Source organism: Macrobrachium rosenbergii, chromosome 43, assembly GCF_040412425.1.
Source record: "Macrobrachium rosenbergii isolate ZJJX-2024 chromosome 43, ASM4041242v1, whole genome shotgun sequence".
Lineage (NCBI taxonomy): Eukaryota > Metazoa > Arthropoda > Malacostraca > Decapoda > Palaemonidae > Macrobrachium > Macrobrachium rosenbergii.
Window position 1 is genome coordinate 53,674,293 of NC_089783.1, and position 18,984 is coordinate 53,693,276.

At 39.8% G+C, this 18,984-nt stretch overlaps 2 protein-coding genes across 2 annotated transcripts in view; one reads left to right on the forward strand and one right to left on the reverse strand.

Moving 5' to 3' along the window:
- LOC136828919 (CD109 antigen-like) overlaps positions 1-17,700 on the forward strand; it is a 197,906-nt gene extending 180,206 nt beyond the window's left edge. The window contains exon 32 of the mRNA XM_067087252.1: positions 13,948-17,700. Within this exon, the coding sequence (XP_066943353.1) occupies positions 13,948-14,061 (114 nt within the window). The 3' untranslated portion in view covers positions 14,062-17,700. The remainder of the gene's footprint in view (positions 1-13,947) is intronic.
- LOC136828920 (sulfotransferase 1C2-like) lies at positions 331-12,718 on the reverse strand. Its single transcript, XM_067087253.1, has 8 exons — positions 12,585-12,718; positions 3,778-3,963; positions 3,092-3,237; positions 2,667-2,871; positions 2,415-2,541; positions 1,078-1,244; positions 740-863; positions 331-577 (listed from the first exon to the last, which is right to left on the reverse strand). Exons 2-8 carry the CDS (start codon positions 3,943-3,945, stop codon positions 471-473), a joined length of 1,044 nt encoding a protein of 347 aa, XP_066943354.1. The 5' UTR covers positions 3,946-3,963; positions 12,585-12,718; the 3' UTR covers positions 331-470.
- Positions 17,701-18,984: the final 1,284 nt, after the last annotated feature.

Consider the following 18,984-nt stretch of genomic DNA (forward strand, 5'->3'; position numbering starts at 1 on the left):
GAGACACAGAATAACAATATTTTTAATCAGTGGAAAGATAAAATGCGACTGTATTTATTAGTGGGTGTATACATATATTTATGCCTGTGCGACATTGTGATAACAGTTATCCATGAAAATCATATGTTTTTAGGAAAATGGAGTGGAATCATTCATAATCGATACTCTCTATCTCTAAAGCTGTGTTAATGATCCATATATATATATATATATATATATATATATATATATATATATATATATATATATATATATATATATACATATACATGCATGTTAGTTTATGTATTATTTGCATATACGTACGCAATTAACCTAAACAGTGGTCTCAACAGTGAATGCCTCTTTCGAAGATTGAGTTGAGGCCAGTTCTATGCGACACAATGCATTGTGATTGTATTGAGCCAGTAGATTATACACAGAGTGTTATACAGACAAATAAGAATGCCTCTGAAGCGCCTAGGGGTGGATTAGAGGCTGTACTTGAATGGCACGTCACTGAGCTTCTCTTGTATCCACTTGTCTAATTTCTCCACCGTCTCAGGGGACAGCTTCGATTTCCAGTCTCCCACCTCGCCTGGAAAGACAGAAGAAGGCAGCGGTAATTTAAAATATTGTTTTGAAAGCAGTGGGACGTTTTAGAAGGAAGACGAAACAAAATCGTTTGTGTTTGACTTCACTGTACTCGGTAACATGTGTTTCAAGGGGCGCGCCGATCGTGGCTTTTAGTAAACTTTACCTTTTCTGAAGAAGCCTCCGTGTTCTTCGACAACTTTCGCGTCCATCATCGGGTTCTCGCTGCTCTTGGCTCCTATCAGGTTGTCGCGTTTCTTCATCTCTTCGAAACTGGTGTGTTTTATCACCTGAAGAAAGTCATAAAACCCTCTAGGAATTACTTTTGCCGGGCGTTATAATTTCAGCTGCAACATCGCAATATTTATTTGTACGCCATATGCCCCAAAGCAAAATACACAGAGGCGTGGTCTCTAAGTTATTCGGATTATATATTTGGGCTGGGTAGAATAAAAAGAAAAATACAAAAATCAAAGAGGCAAAGCTTCTGTGGCTATTGTTCACCTTGTCCATTTGCTCTTCAGTCAGACCAGTTCCTAAAAATTCGTTCAGTTTCTTGACTTCTGCCTTGGCATCTTTTTGAAAGTCTTCGTAGAAGACAAAGTGTAGATTTGGGTCTCCCTTTTTCTCCCAGGCCTCTTTGACGTGGAGCCAGTAAGGACCATAAACCACTGCAGGAAAAAAAGAGACGTTTAGAGCCATAAGATAGCTTCTGAAAGGTACACGGAATGCACAGAAAAGCAAGGAAGAGCTGACCTATAAGAGACTTCTGAAAGGTACAGAAAGTGCACAGAAAAGCAAGGAAGAGCTGACCTATAAGAGACTTCTGAAAGGTACACAGAATGCACAGGAAAGCAAGGAAGAGCTGAACTATAAGAGACACCTGAAAGGTGCACAGAAAAGCAAGGAAGCGTTAACCTATAAGAGACTTCTGAAGGGTACACAAAATTCCCAGAAAAGCAAGGAAGAGCTGACCTATAAGAGACTTCTGAAAGGTGCACAGAATGCACAGAAAAGCAAGGAAGAGCTGAACTATAAGAGACACCTGAAAGGTGCACAGAAAAGCAAGGAAGACTGACCTATAAGAGACATCTGAAAGGTACACAAAATGCACAGAAAAGCAAGGAAGAGCTGACCTATAAGAGACATCTGAAAGTTACACAATGCACAGAAAAGCAAGGAATAGCTGACCTGTAAGAGACTTCTGAAAGGTACACAGAATGCACAGAAAAGCAAGGAAGACTGACCTATAAGAGACATCTGAAAGGTACACAGAATGCACAGAAAAGCAAGGAAGACTGACCTATAAGAGACTTCTGAAAGGTACACAGAAAAGCAAGGAAGAGCTGACCTATAAGAGACTTCTGAAAGGTACACAAAATGCACAGAAAAGCAAGGAAGAGCTGACCTATAAGAGACCTATGAAAGGTACACAAAATGCACAGAAAAGCAAGGAAGAGCTGACCTATAAGAGACATCTGAAAGTTACACAGAATGCACAGAAAAGCAAGGAATAGCTGACCTGTAAGAGACTTCTGAAAGGTACACAGAATGCACAGAAAAGCAAGGAAGACTGACCTATAAGAGACTTCTGAAAGGTACACAGAAAAGCAAGGAAGAGCTGACCTATAAGAGACTTCTGAAAGGTACACAAAATGCACAGAAAAGCAAGGAAGAGCTGACCTATAAGAGACCTATGAAAGGTACACAAAATGCACAGAAAAGTAAGGAAGAGCTGACTTACAAGAGACTTCAGAAAGGTACACAAACTGCAATGTAAAGTAGAGCTGATCTAACAGACTGATGTTCTGAAAAGAGAATATATGCACTTCTAAGCTGACCTTCATCATCCAAGAAGTATGGAAGGAACTCCTCCAATGATCCTTTATAGCCAAAAGTGGGGAGCAGTCGACAGTGATGGTGAATCGACACAAGCACATCCCGGCAATTGCGCGCTACATACACGGCCTGTAGAAATAATGTATTTCAGTGAAGAATATGCTCCGGCCAAGATACGATCATATTCATAACTTCCTTTCAGTCATAATCATTCATTTCAGGCTTGACTAGTGTTTATCCACGTGACTGCCTACTTTTGCCTTGGTCAGCGTCTTAGGGTGGAGAAGAGAAAGAGGGAGATGGCACTTTATGGTCCTGAGACCCGGTGTTGCGGCAGCCATTTGCACACACACGCCATCAGCCGGATTTCCACCAGGGCACAGCTGCATGAATGCCTTTACCATTGGGTTTTCTGGGGTTATTGCGGGCATCTTCTTGCCGTCCATCATCATGTCCATGCTGTTAAGAGAAGGAACGTTGTCCATTAATACCGAGATGAGAAATAAGCTATAGGCCTAGACGTGGATATCAGAAGGGTTTTGGTCTAGAAACCAAAACATTTCTGAGTCTTTAATGCTGATACTGAGTAAAGATTTACAACCGTTACCAACTTATACAATACTATCAGAGTTCTTATTGGATACAATTATATGATTGGGTAAGATTGATTGACTCTTACTCAACGTATGGTGTTCTCCCCAGAATCGGAAGGACAGCCATGGGATTATCCAGGTCAGGGTTGCACCTCATGGTCCAGATGACTTCCTGTAACCAGACTGTGCCGGACCTTGGGTAGCCCATAACCAAAACATCGTTCGGTTGCCACTGGAAGAAATTAGTACGTCTGAGAGAGAGGTTCCATTATGGTTAGGTTACAATGAGATGGCCAAGTTGGGAACATTTTCTGGACTAAAATGGAAATCTGTCGTACTGACTGGCGCTCATCTGAAAATTGAATAAATCATGCCAAAAGTAACAACATGGCAAGTAGAGATGGAAAATTGTTCGTGAGCTTTGAAGATACAATTGGAAAGAACTGCAATAAACTGAGTATGTTGATATGAAACTGGTCAGCCCAGGTTTACCTATAAAATGGACACGTGAAAGAAGTGCATGGAATCACTTTGACACACATCTGAGGAGAGATGAAGTTGAAATAAATATACGTTATATTGAACTTTACCGCATTCCAGAGAAGAAATGAGAGTTGTCACAATTCAGGATAGCAAATTCTAATCATGTTTAACACAACTTTGAAAGAAGTGAGCCTCAAGTCATCTCTCAAGCGTTGTTCACAAGTTTCAAGAGGCCGTGCTGGCATAAGACCAGCTTCGTCTCACTATCTACCAAAACGCATCGCCTCACCTCAAAGTTGTAAATCTTGTTGGCGAACTGCGTGAAAGCGGTGGGCAGGAACCAGTTCCCCGGAGTGAATCGAGCAATGCCGTGGTTGAACCCAACGTAATCTTTCTCCTGACGCTCGAGCTCCTCCCCTTCGAGGGGCACCGCTTCGTGGCCGCTTTCCAAAGGCATTGCTGAGAGTCTTGAGAGCTGGAAAAGGGCGTTCGTTCACACATAGAAGTTTTAGGGACACCAGAGATTTCCTTGACGATTAAAACTTTCCTCGTAGATTTTTAAAATGAGGACAATGATCTCGTGAAGCGTTTCATTTTATGAGTCCCTCTTTTCAGGATATCAGTGGTAGGATGGATACTAAATGGAACATTACTATCAAAAGAGGATAAAAGTGTAATGGACGTCTATTTCATTTATAACTGTGCCTAGAAGAGGCATTGCAAGTGCGGAAAAAAGCACTTAATCATCAAGGCGTGGAAGCAGAGATGTGGAAGCTTCGTACAAACATATGTAATTATGAAGGAGAAAAGTCTATCTGTTAATGAAAAAAGTTGCAGTTAGGTAAAGGAGAAATGTTTTGATAGACCAACCGTGCTAAAAGTAGTCACTATGCTTTTTTAAGCATATATATACATGTATGTGTGTGTTGTGTTTGTGTGTATATACATATGAATTTTTTCACATACACCGTGACATTTTCTGTATTCACAAACATTTAGTTACAAATATCGTTTAAGATCCAATTCACTATACCGGGGGAATAACTGTACGTGGTGAAATGGGTATTCAGCGGTATTTGTGACGTAATTCATGTGAATACATAAAAATGTCACGGTGTATGTGACAAAAATTCAATATTTGCCACATGTCACAAGCTAACCTGAATTTGAGAGGCATAAGTACAGCAGAGTCGACGTCAACTTGTAGGCCTATCTTGATGGCTCAGCGGTCAAAAGTCACGGCTTATCGTTATTTCTAAACCGGGCAGTGGTTCGAATCCCACTAACGACGAAGCACTTATCAACTATGACTCCCCTGTGTGGGAGTTATGTCCGAGATAATATAATATATATATATATATATATATATAATATATATATATATATATATATATATATATATATATATATATATATATATATGTGTGTGTGTGTGTGTGTGTGTGTGTGTGTGTGTGTGTGTGTGTAGAATGTACTGGTCACTTTTTACCAGATACATATGTAATTGTAATAGCCACAATGCCCTCTTAACTTCTCGAATTCTTCGCGCTTTTTTGGATACACCTGTCACTACAAAGCCTTAAGATCCAAGTGCAAGAAATTGAAATGGTTGAGATGTCCGGTATATAAATATATGTGTATGTGTGTGTGTAGATTTGTATAAGTGTATGTACGCAGACGAATGGTTCCAGGCTCTTCAAATTTTAATAACTTGAGTCCGATAACAGCCCTTTTTTTTTACGATCTAACTTTAGCGTCAGTAATGAAGGTTATTCAACAGTTGATAATGGCGGAGTTGCAACTTTGCACGTCTGGAGTGATCGTATTACCTATCGCGGTGTAACTGATCTTGTCTTGACATGGAACGGCCGTAATAGAAGTCTTGTGCAATCATTGCTTACTGGTGATGAGGTGTTGCATAAGTCGTCAGGGAATCGAATACCTTTGGGTATCGGTTCCATTGAACTTACTAGACGATTCTAAGCGCTAGAATCCCCCCCCCCCCTTTCCAAAGGTGGGAAAATATCCCTTTCATAAAGTCAGATACCATTTAGGCACTCCGTTCCAGCTGATGAAATCAGTGGGAAACCTGTTTATAAATTCCTTGATTACAAGAATGTTATAAAAAACGATATAAAACCGAACGAAACTAAGTAGTTGAAAGCCATATTTATTTTATCCCATTGTGTACTAAATGTAGTTTGAATTCCAAGATTAACAGAAACCCCCTAAAACGAATCTGACACCGATGAGACACCCCCACTGACCACAGACTTGTCAACAAGCGAAGTCCCCAGTTCAAACCTCAGCCAGGCAACAAGAAGCTTTTCCCGGCGAGCAAGCAAGACGAGACCGTCACCTTAGACGGAGCAGGCAAAAGCGATTCCAATGGAACAAAGAGAGGAAAAAAAAAAAAAAAAGCGTTACGCAACCAATCCTCAGATTGTGTTCGAGTCGGAAAGCTCGCATTGGATGAAACCCAAGTCCGCAACGTGACTCGGATCACGCAAAGCCGCTTTACTGTCCGCTTTCCTTGTGTGCGTTGTTTTTTGCTAAACTCCCTGCCAGGATGATGCGGCCCAACCCATTCACCTGTCAGTTACGGTACAGGGTGAAGGATTTCTGTCCGTGTGGTCTGAGGCACAAGACGCTGCTCAGGCATTATGTGTGTGTGTGTGTGCGGACGACAATAGTCTGAAGAAATGAATTGGCTTCTCTGAAATTAGCGTGTACGGTTTCAAGATCACCGCGATGAAGATTAAGATCGTGTTCAGACCCTCTTTCGTAGGCATTAGGTGAAATTAATCTCTTGCTCTCTCTCTCTCTCAGCTTTAAATAGTTTCCACGTTCTGCAGAATTGGATGTTTCTAGAGCGAAGAAGTGTCGTAAAGCATTAATGCGTGACTTTATGTGGTAAATGTGTTTATACACTTGAAAAACACGGCATGTATAAATAGGATATACCTTTCAGGGCAGATGTATAAGAAGGGTATGATCCATTTTTAAATCTTGTTCGCTTTTTTTAATGAGCTTCTTTTAGGTGTTTCAGTGTTGCTTCGTCCTTTCATACGTTCCTCTGTTCTTCCTGTCTTCTAGAATACAGTCTCCGTCTTTTCTTAGGCCTTCCTCACCTTCGTTTCCCTTTCTCTTCCATTTTCGTGACCTCTCCTACGATACGCTGCTCATCATCTCTTCTCCTCACTCAACCAGTCCACCTGAGTACCCTTGTTTCTGTCACATGGAACTTATTTTGTTCTGTTTTCTTCAGTGGAGCCGCTTCTAGCCTGTACGAGATTGCAGGTCTTACTACCACTTTGTGTATCTTCCCCTTCAGATTAGTTGGGACTTTCTGGGCCACAGAACACATTTGATCCCCCTTTCCCTCCAAGTATTCCATCCGGGTTGAATTTAATGGTTAACCTCTTCATCAATGTCACCCTGTGGGTCCATTGTCGAATCCAGATACAGAAACGTTCTCTTGATGTTCATTCTCCCAGTTGAATCTTGACTTGTAGATCATCTATTGTCTGACGTATATATCTCCACATATCCAGGTTTCCCTTCAGCTTCTCTTTGTTATCCAGACATTGCCATCAGCACAGAACATTCATCAAGGGGGCTGCTCCGTTTCATCCACGGTCATTACATCCAGCACGGTATTGAACAAGAGGGGGTTCAGCTCTAATACCTGGTGTAGTCCTACCTTGACCTGGAAAGCTGCTGGTCATCCCTACCCTACCTCTCACGGTTGTTGTTAAATTTCTGTACATTTCACTGCAACCCACATATTTTTGTAGTGCTTCTCGTTTCCTCAAACTTCTCCAGAGACTTCCTGTGTGAGTACTCTTGTCATATATGTTTTCTTGGTCGATAAAGACCGTATGAAGTAAGAGTTTGAGGGGCGGGAGGCACCAGAAAAATATGAGTTTTTAGTGAAATGTACAGAAATGCAATAACAACAATGAAAAGTCACCACTTTCCATGTCGAGATGGACTGCGTTTGGGATTCGCGCTGAACCCCTATTGTTAAAATACGTTCTGGACGTAATGGCCGAGGATGTATGTCAGGAGCCTCTGTGGTCCATTTCTCCGCTGGTGACATTGTTTTGATGTTAGAAACTAGAGAAGAGCTAGAGGGAAACCTATATAGGTAGAGATATGCGTTACAGAGTAGACGGATGAAGATAAGTAGAACAAAGACTGAGCATATGAACAGCAAGCCAAGATGAGCTGGGAGAAGTGAGCGTCCAGAGACAGTTTCAGTATCTTGAAAAGGTACTCGTGTCTCTGGGGATCTTCATAAATTTTTCCATACCTGCGTATATTTTTCCATACCCAGACCTTCTGCCATAATGATATTTCTCCCCTAGTTATGGCTTGCCCTCACCAACCAACGTATCTAAGAATGAACCTTTATTGTAGGTTTATTGTATTTCATTTTTCTTGGGCTAGCTTCTGCCGTTCAGATTCATCTCTGAGACCTGCAAACCTTCGAAGCTGCTGCCGCCACTTTGCATATCTATCGATAAACATTTACTGAAAGGAGTTAGTTTCTACTTACATCCATTTATCCATTTTTCCTCACCCTGGCATTTTTAAACTAATGAAGACGCTGCACGACAACTGTGGTTATCATCAGTGCTATCTTGGCCTTTCAAAGACCCTAAATCTCCTCATCATCCCTTTAAACGCTGCATAACCTTTCAACAAAAACTAATCTGCTTTTGAATGACAAACTTATATGTATTCCCCCTTTAACTTTTCAGATGTCTCAGGGGTCAGGCTTTCTGACTTTCGTTCCTTTTACTGTACCTCCTGTCATATTCTCTTTATTCTATCTTACTTTCCACCCTCTCCTAACAATTTGTTCACAATGCAACTGCGAAGTTTCCATCCTGTTACACCTTTCAGACGTTTGACTGTCAGTTTCCGTTTCAGCGCTAGAATGACCTCATAGGTCCCAGTGCTTGGCCTCTGCCCTAAATTCTATATTCAGTTCAGTTCAGTTCAGTAATTCCACACCCCTTTTCCAGATCTCCATATGTTAAAAGCTGCGTAATAAAGCCCAATTTTCAAACATATATTTGTTCTACAGAAAGCACCCAGTATCACACTTTTCCTTAACCAGTACAGTTTGCCAGTCAACGTCCTTCTGCTGTTTCCTGTATCCCAGGTTCCCTCATGCAAGGAATTTATTTATGCTGGTGTCTAAGCCTTCCTCGCTATCAGCTTTCTCTCTCAAAGGCGTTGAAACATCCTTTTATGTGAGATCCATCTGTTGGGGTTTTAAGCCTCCTTATGCTTGGAACTTCACTGTCAATGTTTTCTTGATCTGTGCTTGTGTCAGATGTCTCGAGCAAGGTTTCAAACACTCCTTTGTATCATAGCAACGCTTTGGAATGTTCCTTTCCATCTGATTCTTGTCTGGGAAAGTTTCCCAACCTCCCGTCTGCCACTGGAACATCTTTTTTGCTCTGATTGTAAAAAGTTCTTTTCAATAATGTTTATCTATGGCAAAATTTTGAAATCTTCCTTTGTATCAAATTTCTTTAGCTAGGTTTTGACATGTTCTTTTTCGCTGGTTTTCTACGCCAAGGCTTTTTTCCTCTCTTTTAGATTCCTCGGCCAATGTTTATAATACACTCTCCACCATGTTACTCAGGCGACGATTTTGAAACATCTTTATTGTCAGATTCCAGGATTTCAGTAACGAGGCTGTTACCCCTATCTTCCTTTGCTCTTGCTTAGCCATCGGTCTTACAGTTCATCGAAACGTGTCGTCTCGGTGCAACCGTTCAAACAGAATATATCCTTTTTAATCCGATCTGCTCCTGGAGTCTTCCTCCATTCCCCAGAAGGTAATTTCCGTGTTCCAACCTATTCCTCAGCTCCTACTATCTCTTTCTTGTATCTTTCCCCCAGGATTTCTTGCGTCATTCAACTTGCATCATTCAATGTGATATGTTCCCCTGTCATGTTTTCACCCTAAAATCTGGATCCATCTCTGTCCTTTTCAAGAGTACCTTCCCCTTCTCCTTTCTGAAGTTGAGTCGGCTTCAGATTCCCGAAGGCTCTCTGTATACGTTTATTTTCAGATGTATTTGTACCGCCCATACATTACATAAGCGTCGATTTGTCTCTACGTTATTATTATTATTATTATTATTATTATTATTATTATTATTATTATTATTATTATTATTATTATTAACAAAAGTGGACCCGATTCTAGCCGACAGGGGCCATTGTTATTATTATTATTATTATTATTATTATTATTATTATTATTATTATTATTATTATTATTATTATTATTATTATTATTATTATTATTATTATTATTATTATTTCATCGCTTGAAAAAGCCAACTGTTAAGTAGTCTCCTTTTTCAGTTTAACCATGAATCACTATAACTTTATTTTATTTCGATAATTGTTCAGTTACGTTTTATAGTGTGCCTCTCATGGTTTTTAACTTAATAAGACTGCATGTTATTTTATTTTATTTTTTCGATTGGATGTGACCCGGTTTTTCTCAAGATGAGGCTGGGAATATGACGGGGGGGGTTGATTTAGACAACGATAAAGTTAAATATCAAGACTCTATATATGTGTGTGTGTGTATTTTAATTATTTTATGTAGGATGGCAAGTTAATCTCTTTCAATAGGTATGTAATACAGTTAGCTGAACATCCAACTATATAAAACGCTGGGAACATCTATATGTTTATATGTTTCTTTTTTTCCGTTTGTAACACAGTCTATAGGTAATGAACCACTCGTCGATGTATCGAAAACTTTCAAAGATAAAGTATAGGAACGTGAGGTCGTTCGTATAACATGAGAATCGAATAATGTCAAAAGGAAGATTACTATCGTATTTTATGTGACTGGTGAAATAATAATAATAATAATAATAATAATAATAATAATAATAATAAACCCACACTGGAAAGAACTGAACTGTGGGTGTAACGGGGTGGAACTGCATTACGCTACTTTTTTTTTCACACTAGGCCTTTGGAAATGGGTTTTCAGTATCTTGTTTACTGTGGAGTACAGGGTGGTATTCTCTCCAGTGGAAATTTTACAACCGGAGAATAATACTAATGAATTATATTGTTATTATAGAGGGCAACAGCTCATTCACTACACCGCTGGTCTCTGCATCCATGGAAACGAGCAGTGTTCGGTTTGGCCAGTGCTTGGATAGCTGATCACTAATGAATGCCAAGTGGTAACACATTCGCAGCATGTCAAACACTCTACGATCGCTATGGTGTGACCAAGTAGAGAAACCAACCCAGCCACATCTACTTAGCTATTTAAATCTTTCCCTGAACTTGACTCCCTTGTTCGTGGTTTTGCCTTAGACTTGCCGTGTACTTCCGCTCTGTCTTGGGCTTCCCGTGTTGCCGTATCTCCTATGGCATACGGCAGCCTGAGTGCCATAGTTCTTGAAGTAGATGGCTGTTTAACATTAAACCGGTCAAGTGACCACTGACCTCCTAAATGCCCTGTGCCAACCACGTGTCGCGAAAACAGGTTTTACAGCACTGATCAGAAAATATTCCATATCTCTTGTTTTTATGAAAAAGATATTGAGTTTCCAGTGAAAATAGCTAAAGCCAAATGTATTTTAAAATTTCAGTTTTACACTCATGTCTCTACTTCAGAAAACTTTTCACGTGAATGGGCTCTTTAAGCCCGTATTTTTACCATAGTAAGGAGAATTCCTCGTTCGCTCAACCTAGCGATAGTATATTGCTCGACAGACCATAGTTTCTTAACCTAAGAAGTTCCCCAACACTGTTTGATCAGCAGCAGTGAAAGTCACAAGCCATTGGCGCCTGAGTCCTTGGGAATAGGTTAGCGACCTCATTTCCCCTTCCAAAACAAGAAAGAAATGAACAACAAAAACTGTAACCTACTGGGAGTCGGATGTGTGCGACAGCCGATCACAATGCGGCCTGCGAAGCCAAGACTTCAAAACGATTGCAAGCAACTGAACGAATCAAAGCGAATCTTATCAGAAACTCTCATTTCCTGATGCGGGCGCAGAGGTTCTCCGATTTCATTGGAATAGATTCGGCTATTCGAGGTTCCCCTTCCGACGGCCCGCTCCGAGGGACGGGCCACTATTTGAAAGTCGCCTCCCAAATCGGATTAGACGTCAGTGGAGAGCGCACTTCCTGCCACGGCTGCTTTCGTGGAAGGGAACTTTGGTTTCTATTTTTTTTTTTTTTTTTATGGAACTGATGCTCGTTTGTTGGCAGTGGACACATAACGACGAATTATTTAGAATATCCCAAAAGATAATATACGAAACGTGTAAGTGGTCGTTCAGGGAATTTCTTGCCGTCTAATACATATATTAAATCATCTTAATGTAACAGATTCAATTTCTTTGACCTGTAATGTCCACTGGGGAGACAAACTGCGTTTTTCAGGAAAGACTTTTGCCGCAGTGAGAAATTACAAGTGTAACCATTCGGTGGTATTTAGTTCTTCAAGAATTTCCTCTTGCATGGGAGCGCTGTCAAGTAGTTAATTTTTGGTGCCAGTTTCAAAATTTATTATTTACTGGTGGATTACCTTTTGCCCCCAATACATAATGATGATATCTCATTCTCCGATTAATGTTATCAAGATTTTTGGAGAGAGTAACTCACAGTTCTTTTCCGTTTCCCTTTGTGAAATTTAGTTATTTGGAATTTTTTTTTTTTCATTTGTGTGCTTAAGAATAATGAAAACAGTATTAATCATTGCTGCTTGAAAGCACTGGGAGAGTGGCTGCCTCTACGAACGTAAACAAAAATTTTTTTAAAAACCCAGATTCACATCCAGAACAATTTTAGAATCTAATCAACGAATTTAGCAAACACCTCCACAGTGCTTTCGTGAGTGTCACCTATAGCGTTTTTATGTTTTCAAGATGGAAATTTGAAAAAATAAAAATAATCAGTCAGACCTTTACAGATGAATGCCTTATATAACTTTACCGAAGGTGATTGATTGAATGTGTACGAGAAGGTTTAAGCAAACGAGAACATGAAGCCAGTGAGAATGCAAAGCACGCGTGCATAATGATTTACCTTGACCGAGAGGTGGAACCGTTGACCGACCGGCGTATAGGAGGCGCTGATTGTGTGCTTCCCCGACGGAGCTGCGCGAAAGAGTAACGGCGCTCTCGGCGTTCCGTCTACCGTCACATGCCCCGATCGTCCAGCCCGCCGGCGCACGCACGCACTAACTCTGATCGAGTTTCTCCGAAGAAGGGATTCAGGGATTGTTTAAAGCATCTTGCGGTGGGATTTTTTTTTTTTCAAGGGCAGTGTCCTTTCAAGATCACTGACGACAAGAAATGGGATAGGCTTATTGCTATGGAGGGACCGACCGGCGACATCTACCTGACCTTGGATCGGGCCTCCGTTTGCTTGAGGGCGGGAGAATGCATTCAGGAGAGATAACGCTAAAAGGAGAATGAATTCTGTTCTTCTTCTTCTTCTTCTTCATTATCTTGTTTTCCCAGCAACGAACCGTTTAACTGAAAGGAATACACGAATAAAACAACACATCGGTCAGTTCCGCGCACGATATTTTTAATTGATGAGACCAGTATAAAAACCTGTGCACAAGAATTTTTATCAAATAAAAAAACTGCTTTTTACTCATACGGGAGTTTCTTCAGTTAAGTCACACTACCCCTTTCGAGACAGTTCATCACGTAATCCCAACTCGCCCTCCCGTTTGTGAATCTGAAGACGTTTTCGCTCTAACGATTTTGACAAGCCTCAGTTAGACGCTTTCTGCTCTCTCCCTCCAAGGTCTAGAGAATCTCTAGACCTTGTCTCCCTCGTCCCTCTTATTGAAAAATTCCAAACTTGATTGTCATTTTCTTCTGTTTATCTTCCATTTTCTCTAATTTATTTCATACATTTATACCCCCAGTAGTCAGAATGCGTTGCAACTGTAAGCATTTCTCAGGACATTATTTCACGAGAGCCAACGGTAAATACAGTTTACTCGAAAGTAGGCCTACTCCCTCTTTCATGGAATATACAGTGTGCAAGCAAAACTTTTATCTCTTAAAATAGCCTCCATGAATCAGTTTGAATCTATTGATTTACATGAATGTAGCATGCAAAATGAACATTATATTGCTGTTCTTACTCACAGGGAGAACAGTTTTGCAACAATTTATTCTTTTCAGTTTTGTATTTGCTGTACGTTATGTTTATATTTACAATGATTGCTTTTGTTTACTTCCATTAACGAGGAATTATATGAATTATGTCATTTTTAAAATATTTTTTTCAAGTACTAGTTTTCCAGACTTGACTTACAAGGTATTTTAATATTCACAGCAAATAATAGTGTAAATTCATGCTCACAGACGTGAGGAATTTCATCGCCATTCACATTTTTTGCTTGAATCTCCTTCATTTCTCTTTCCAGTGTCCGTATTGCCCATTCTACAGCCACGGCACATCAGTTCAATGTCCGCCATTGGCCGCCTTCGTGGTGGTGGTGGTCATAGCCTGGGCATTCCCTTGCCCGGGCATTTTGTAACACAAAGATGGCGACTATCGATACATTTTCAAACCGTGTACAATACCGCCACCTCATGTCTGGGGAATATGAAACGTTATGACTTGTAACAAGTTGCTTAGAACGTCGCACCAAAAGACGCTACGCATATTCCGGACAGTTGGTGCCATTTACAGATTGGTCGAGAGTTCCTCGGCCGGTGTTTAAATAGATATATATTTTCAAAAGTGTTTTGTTACGAGAAAGCACTTGACTTAGTTGATTGCGAAGGCATGCTGTTGGTTACAACCGGTGTGGTGCATGTAGCGAGGTTGTAACCCTGCATAAAGATATTATTTGCTGTGATGTGATGTGACTGATGGAGTGAAGTGGCGTTGCAGCGAGTGTGATCGTCTACGATGTGCTGTGACGCGAACTGCGTGCGTATCAGAGTCCTCGTTGAAGAGGTGAAAACAAATGCTGTGAGACTGTTTTTCTTTCGCCTTCGTTCTGCCAGTGTTATACAAATGACAGACTCTTTTTTTAGTGAGCGGTGGACATTTCTGTATCTCGTGCATATTCCGTTGGTGTGTAAGGCATTTGCTTTGACGAAGTTAAGCAAATGACGAGGAGAGGTCCTGTTTGGAGAAGGCGGACGTGAGCTTGCTTGTTCCCACAGCAAGTCAAGCAGTGGTTCTGTTGGTGAGCAAGTGGAGTAGCTTGTGTGAAAATCAAAAAAAAAATTAAAATGTTGAGGCCGAGTTGTGAAAACAGATGGGAATTTTTGCAGAGTGGTGTGCTAAAAATAATAACTTGGATAAAATTTAGCAAAAACTGAAATTAGACGAGTGAAAGAATCAAAGCATTTGTTCTTTGCAGGATAGAAATTAATTCATCTTTACAATAAAGATGACCTCGATAGTTTGGTTAACTTGAATGTTAATGTATGCGTAGCATGTGATGTAAGTTCAGGAATTTCCTCCCAGTGTTGATGCCCAATGTTAATGTTATATATACTCCTCACAAATTAGCAATACTGCTTGTCAACTCGTATGCACCGAGTATGTGAAATGTAGTTTGTCAAAAAGAGTTATGTTAATCCTAAGTTATAATGTGTGTCCATGGTTTTTATCATGGTAAAAAGGAAACCTCATTGTTGATATAATTAATTTCATTGTGTCAGTGTTAATATTGATGTAGTTAAACTATTTTTAAGTTTCTGAAAGATATTTTTAAAAGTGACTAGTTCCTATTTCATTTATAGATTGAAGTGGACAGAGAGGTTATGCGTGTCTGTGTATGTAATTAAAAGATGACAGATCATTACTATCAGATGGATTTGTAAAACATTCTGTGACGTGGTTATCACAATCATATCATCGCTTGTCACGGTAACGTGGAATAACGACGTATTCCATTTTGCTGTCGTTGCCATTGTAAATGGTACCTGTGTTTGTCACCATGCTGTGAAACTCTAGAGCATTTTTTCCAGTTGTTGGGACCATTATAATGCTACCAGAGTTTGTCGCTATGTAGTGAAATATTCTTATACGAAAGTCAAGTTTCATCGTCCTTATGGTCTTAATTGTAAGTGCCCTTTTCTCTCGACTCATCAAATTCATTATGAAATCAGAGGCCTTATGTACCTCCGGTAGCTTCTTGTGGCTGTCTGGTAAACACTTTTCTGGCAGGTATAGGAGGAATGCCCTGGCCAGCAGAGTAGTTTCAAAGACTTGTTTGAAACTTACTTTGAGTGCCTGTGCACACCTGCTTCTATTCAAGTTGGCGTGAGTAGGTGATGAACTTGAAATCAGTTTGAGGTGAGAATAAGTTGCACTGAACGACAAGCGCGTGGTATGAGGACCATAGGTGTACATAAGCTGGCGTCGTTACACGAAACTAGCATTCAGGAAGTACTGACAGGCCGTTGGGAAGTTTCAGTTTGGTCGTAAGATTTTGTAGTAAGTAATTCTTTCTCGTGAGAAGTTACCACGTGTGAAACCAGGGCCTTGAGACTGGAATTCTTTGCACTGCAGTGCTACGTGTGGTACTATTTCCGTCTTTAACACCATATAGGGTTTTATTTTTTGTTAGAATAGAAAAAAACGGCTAGTTAACTCATATTTGCGCCAAAACTGAAAGGATGAGATGCTTCAAATACTGAAGCTACTGTAGCCAAAATGTTAGCAGTATTCATGGAAATCCTCCATCACGAGGCCACACTAGAGCTGAAATGCCTGGAAACCTAGGCTATCACTGGGTAGGTATAGGCTCTGAGTTCTTCTGACGTTCAGTGAGCTCCGATGCTCGTTGAGAGCTCAAGTCCGCGAGGAAGTACATTAATAGTTCCTTTGTCCAAACGGTATTGTGAATGTAAAATATGGACAATGGAATAATGAGAAAGACAAGCCAGCCATATATACTGGTGGTCATTTGTTTTAGCTTTTTCTGATACTTTCTTTATTTTGTAGAGCAAGATTGGAAGGAACAAACCCATATTAAATTGTGCTTTATTACACAAATTCTGTTTAATATTAGTTTTAGACCTTCCATCTCATTTACCACGTTGTTGTATTAGATCTGGCTTATGATTTGCTGCCTGGTCCACATAATTTCTGCCTTGATATAATATGTAAACTTAAAGGACGAACACTCTGTCAAAATAACGTCACTATTTGGTGGGAGTAACTGGACAAGTATTCGCCTGAAAATAACTGGACTGGAATTGATTGTGTTGGTATTTCACTGAAATTTGATTTGAAGAGAGTCAGTGCTTATCCCCAGGTCGGTGACAGTGTCTCTTTTGGCCCAAGTTGATGTAATGATTAGTATTTAGTTTGAGGAAGAAAGTTATCCCGAGTTTTAAGTCTCGACTTATATTTATGTTTAAGTGTGACTGACGACATTCATAATGAAGTGGCTTCTCTTAGTCTGATAATTGGACTGATGATTATTATGTTGCATTATACAGGAAACTCTTGTGATGGAATAATATGGGCATTTGGCTCCCTACTTTGAAATGGGCATAATGTTTCAGTCCATGTATTTGTGACCGGGTATGATGTGAGGACACTAAATTGAGTTAAACATCAAATCTATTACAAAAGACTCGGGCTAATATTAATTTTATTTACAAATGTTTAAAGACGAATCTTTATTGCATTGAAAGATTGGTGAAAGTTATTAGTTTGAACCAAAAACAACGACTATTAATTTGTATAGTTTTTTTTACGCACTATTGATTAGAGCCACTGCACTGAACACATTTTATAGTGAAATAGTAAATATAATGGACGTTATTAAGAGAACATTTATAGAGACGCATCTAATAGGCAAAATATAATGCAGAATATTAGTTTATATATATTTAAGTTCTCTCTGAAAAGCTTCCCTCAGCTCTGCATTTCCCTCACACTAGTCTGTATAACATTAATGCATTTATGTGTTCAGTAACTATGGTGTGTTTCAGATGATTTTCGTTGTACTAATTTGAACAGGATGCCAATATTACAGAAATTTTGTAATCAGAGGATGTCATTTTCTTAGGAGTTTTATAACATTCATAGTCATTATGGTTAACGTGATATTATTTCTATCCAGACTGTCTTAATAGTTACTTTTTAATTCTATATGCAAATTCAATAAAAATGCCAAAAAACATTGGTACATTAAGATCATAAATGCTTTTCAGTTACCTGCAATATCTGGCATGGATTTATAAAGTAAGGAACGTGTTGCCATAGATACAAATCAGAGTAAAACAGTTGATGACTTCTAGATTGCCTGCAAGACGCAACAACACTTGGAAAAAGCATATCTGGCAACTCTCAGTCATTTAAAGGCTAACTGGGAACTATTCAACAACGCTTCGGTAAGTTTCCTCAGCCCAAGTCCTTTATTCACATTTAGTTGATTAGAACAATGTTACTTGTTTTGTAATAGGCGAGAGTCCAGAAAACTTAATTCGTCTAGAAACACCGAACGTCAATAAATGTATACATTTACATGAACCTATATATACACATTTAAATGTATATTTACACATATATATGTGTAGTCTATGCATGATAAAAGCCTGAGTACTCGAGTAAACATCGCTGGGTGAAAAGACGAATCAAAGCAATATTCGTAAAAGCAAATATGCATTTGAGAAGTGCGCTTAGAAACAAAGCTCTCAGGCCGCCGCACAGGACTTGCTCTCGGCAACCGCAAAATACTTGCCAAGCCAGGCACAACGCAGCGCTTGCCAAGCGGGCGCAGCCAGTGTTTAGCATTCAATAATCAGGTTAGTATTCAGGTTGTTAATTATTTCTTCTCCTTGTCTTGATTTTCTCCATTTACTGTACCTTCCTTCTTCTAAAAGGTAGGTAGGTATATGTGTCATTTGTAAAATATCGACAGATTTCTTCTCCTTACGTGTGTCCTGCGGGGCTTTGCGTTTCAAAAATAAAAAACTTTCTAGCTACTGAAGAGCTGTTTGGGAAGATAATGGCGTCAACGGTTCAAGTTATAACAGTAAAATGAATCTATTAGAGCAGTTCACTATCCTGGAGATCCCTGCTGACAGCAAAATATTTTAATGGCAACAAGACTAGGACTAGTGATATTTGGCTTATTAAAGGAAGTAGAATATTCCTTTGTTAACTGACCCATGTGCCGAGGGAGTAAATGAACTTGGGTAAAAAAAAAAATATTGAAGAAAAGGCAAAGACAGAAGACCCAACTCCCAACTGTGGAAAACCTGACGACATTGCGCAGGCGCTGTGTGACTCACGCTTTTACGTCTGGCGCCCAGACGAGGAAGCACACCTCAGAACAGTTCGGCTCAATTAAAGTAAGTTATCTTCCTCTTTCCCCTGGGGTAACTGGCTACCGCTGGATTCGGGAATCTGCTAAATTTCGGGAAAATGGTTAGGGATATTCTGGGGAAGAAAAAATAGTAGCTACGTGTTTTAGCTAAACTTC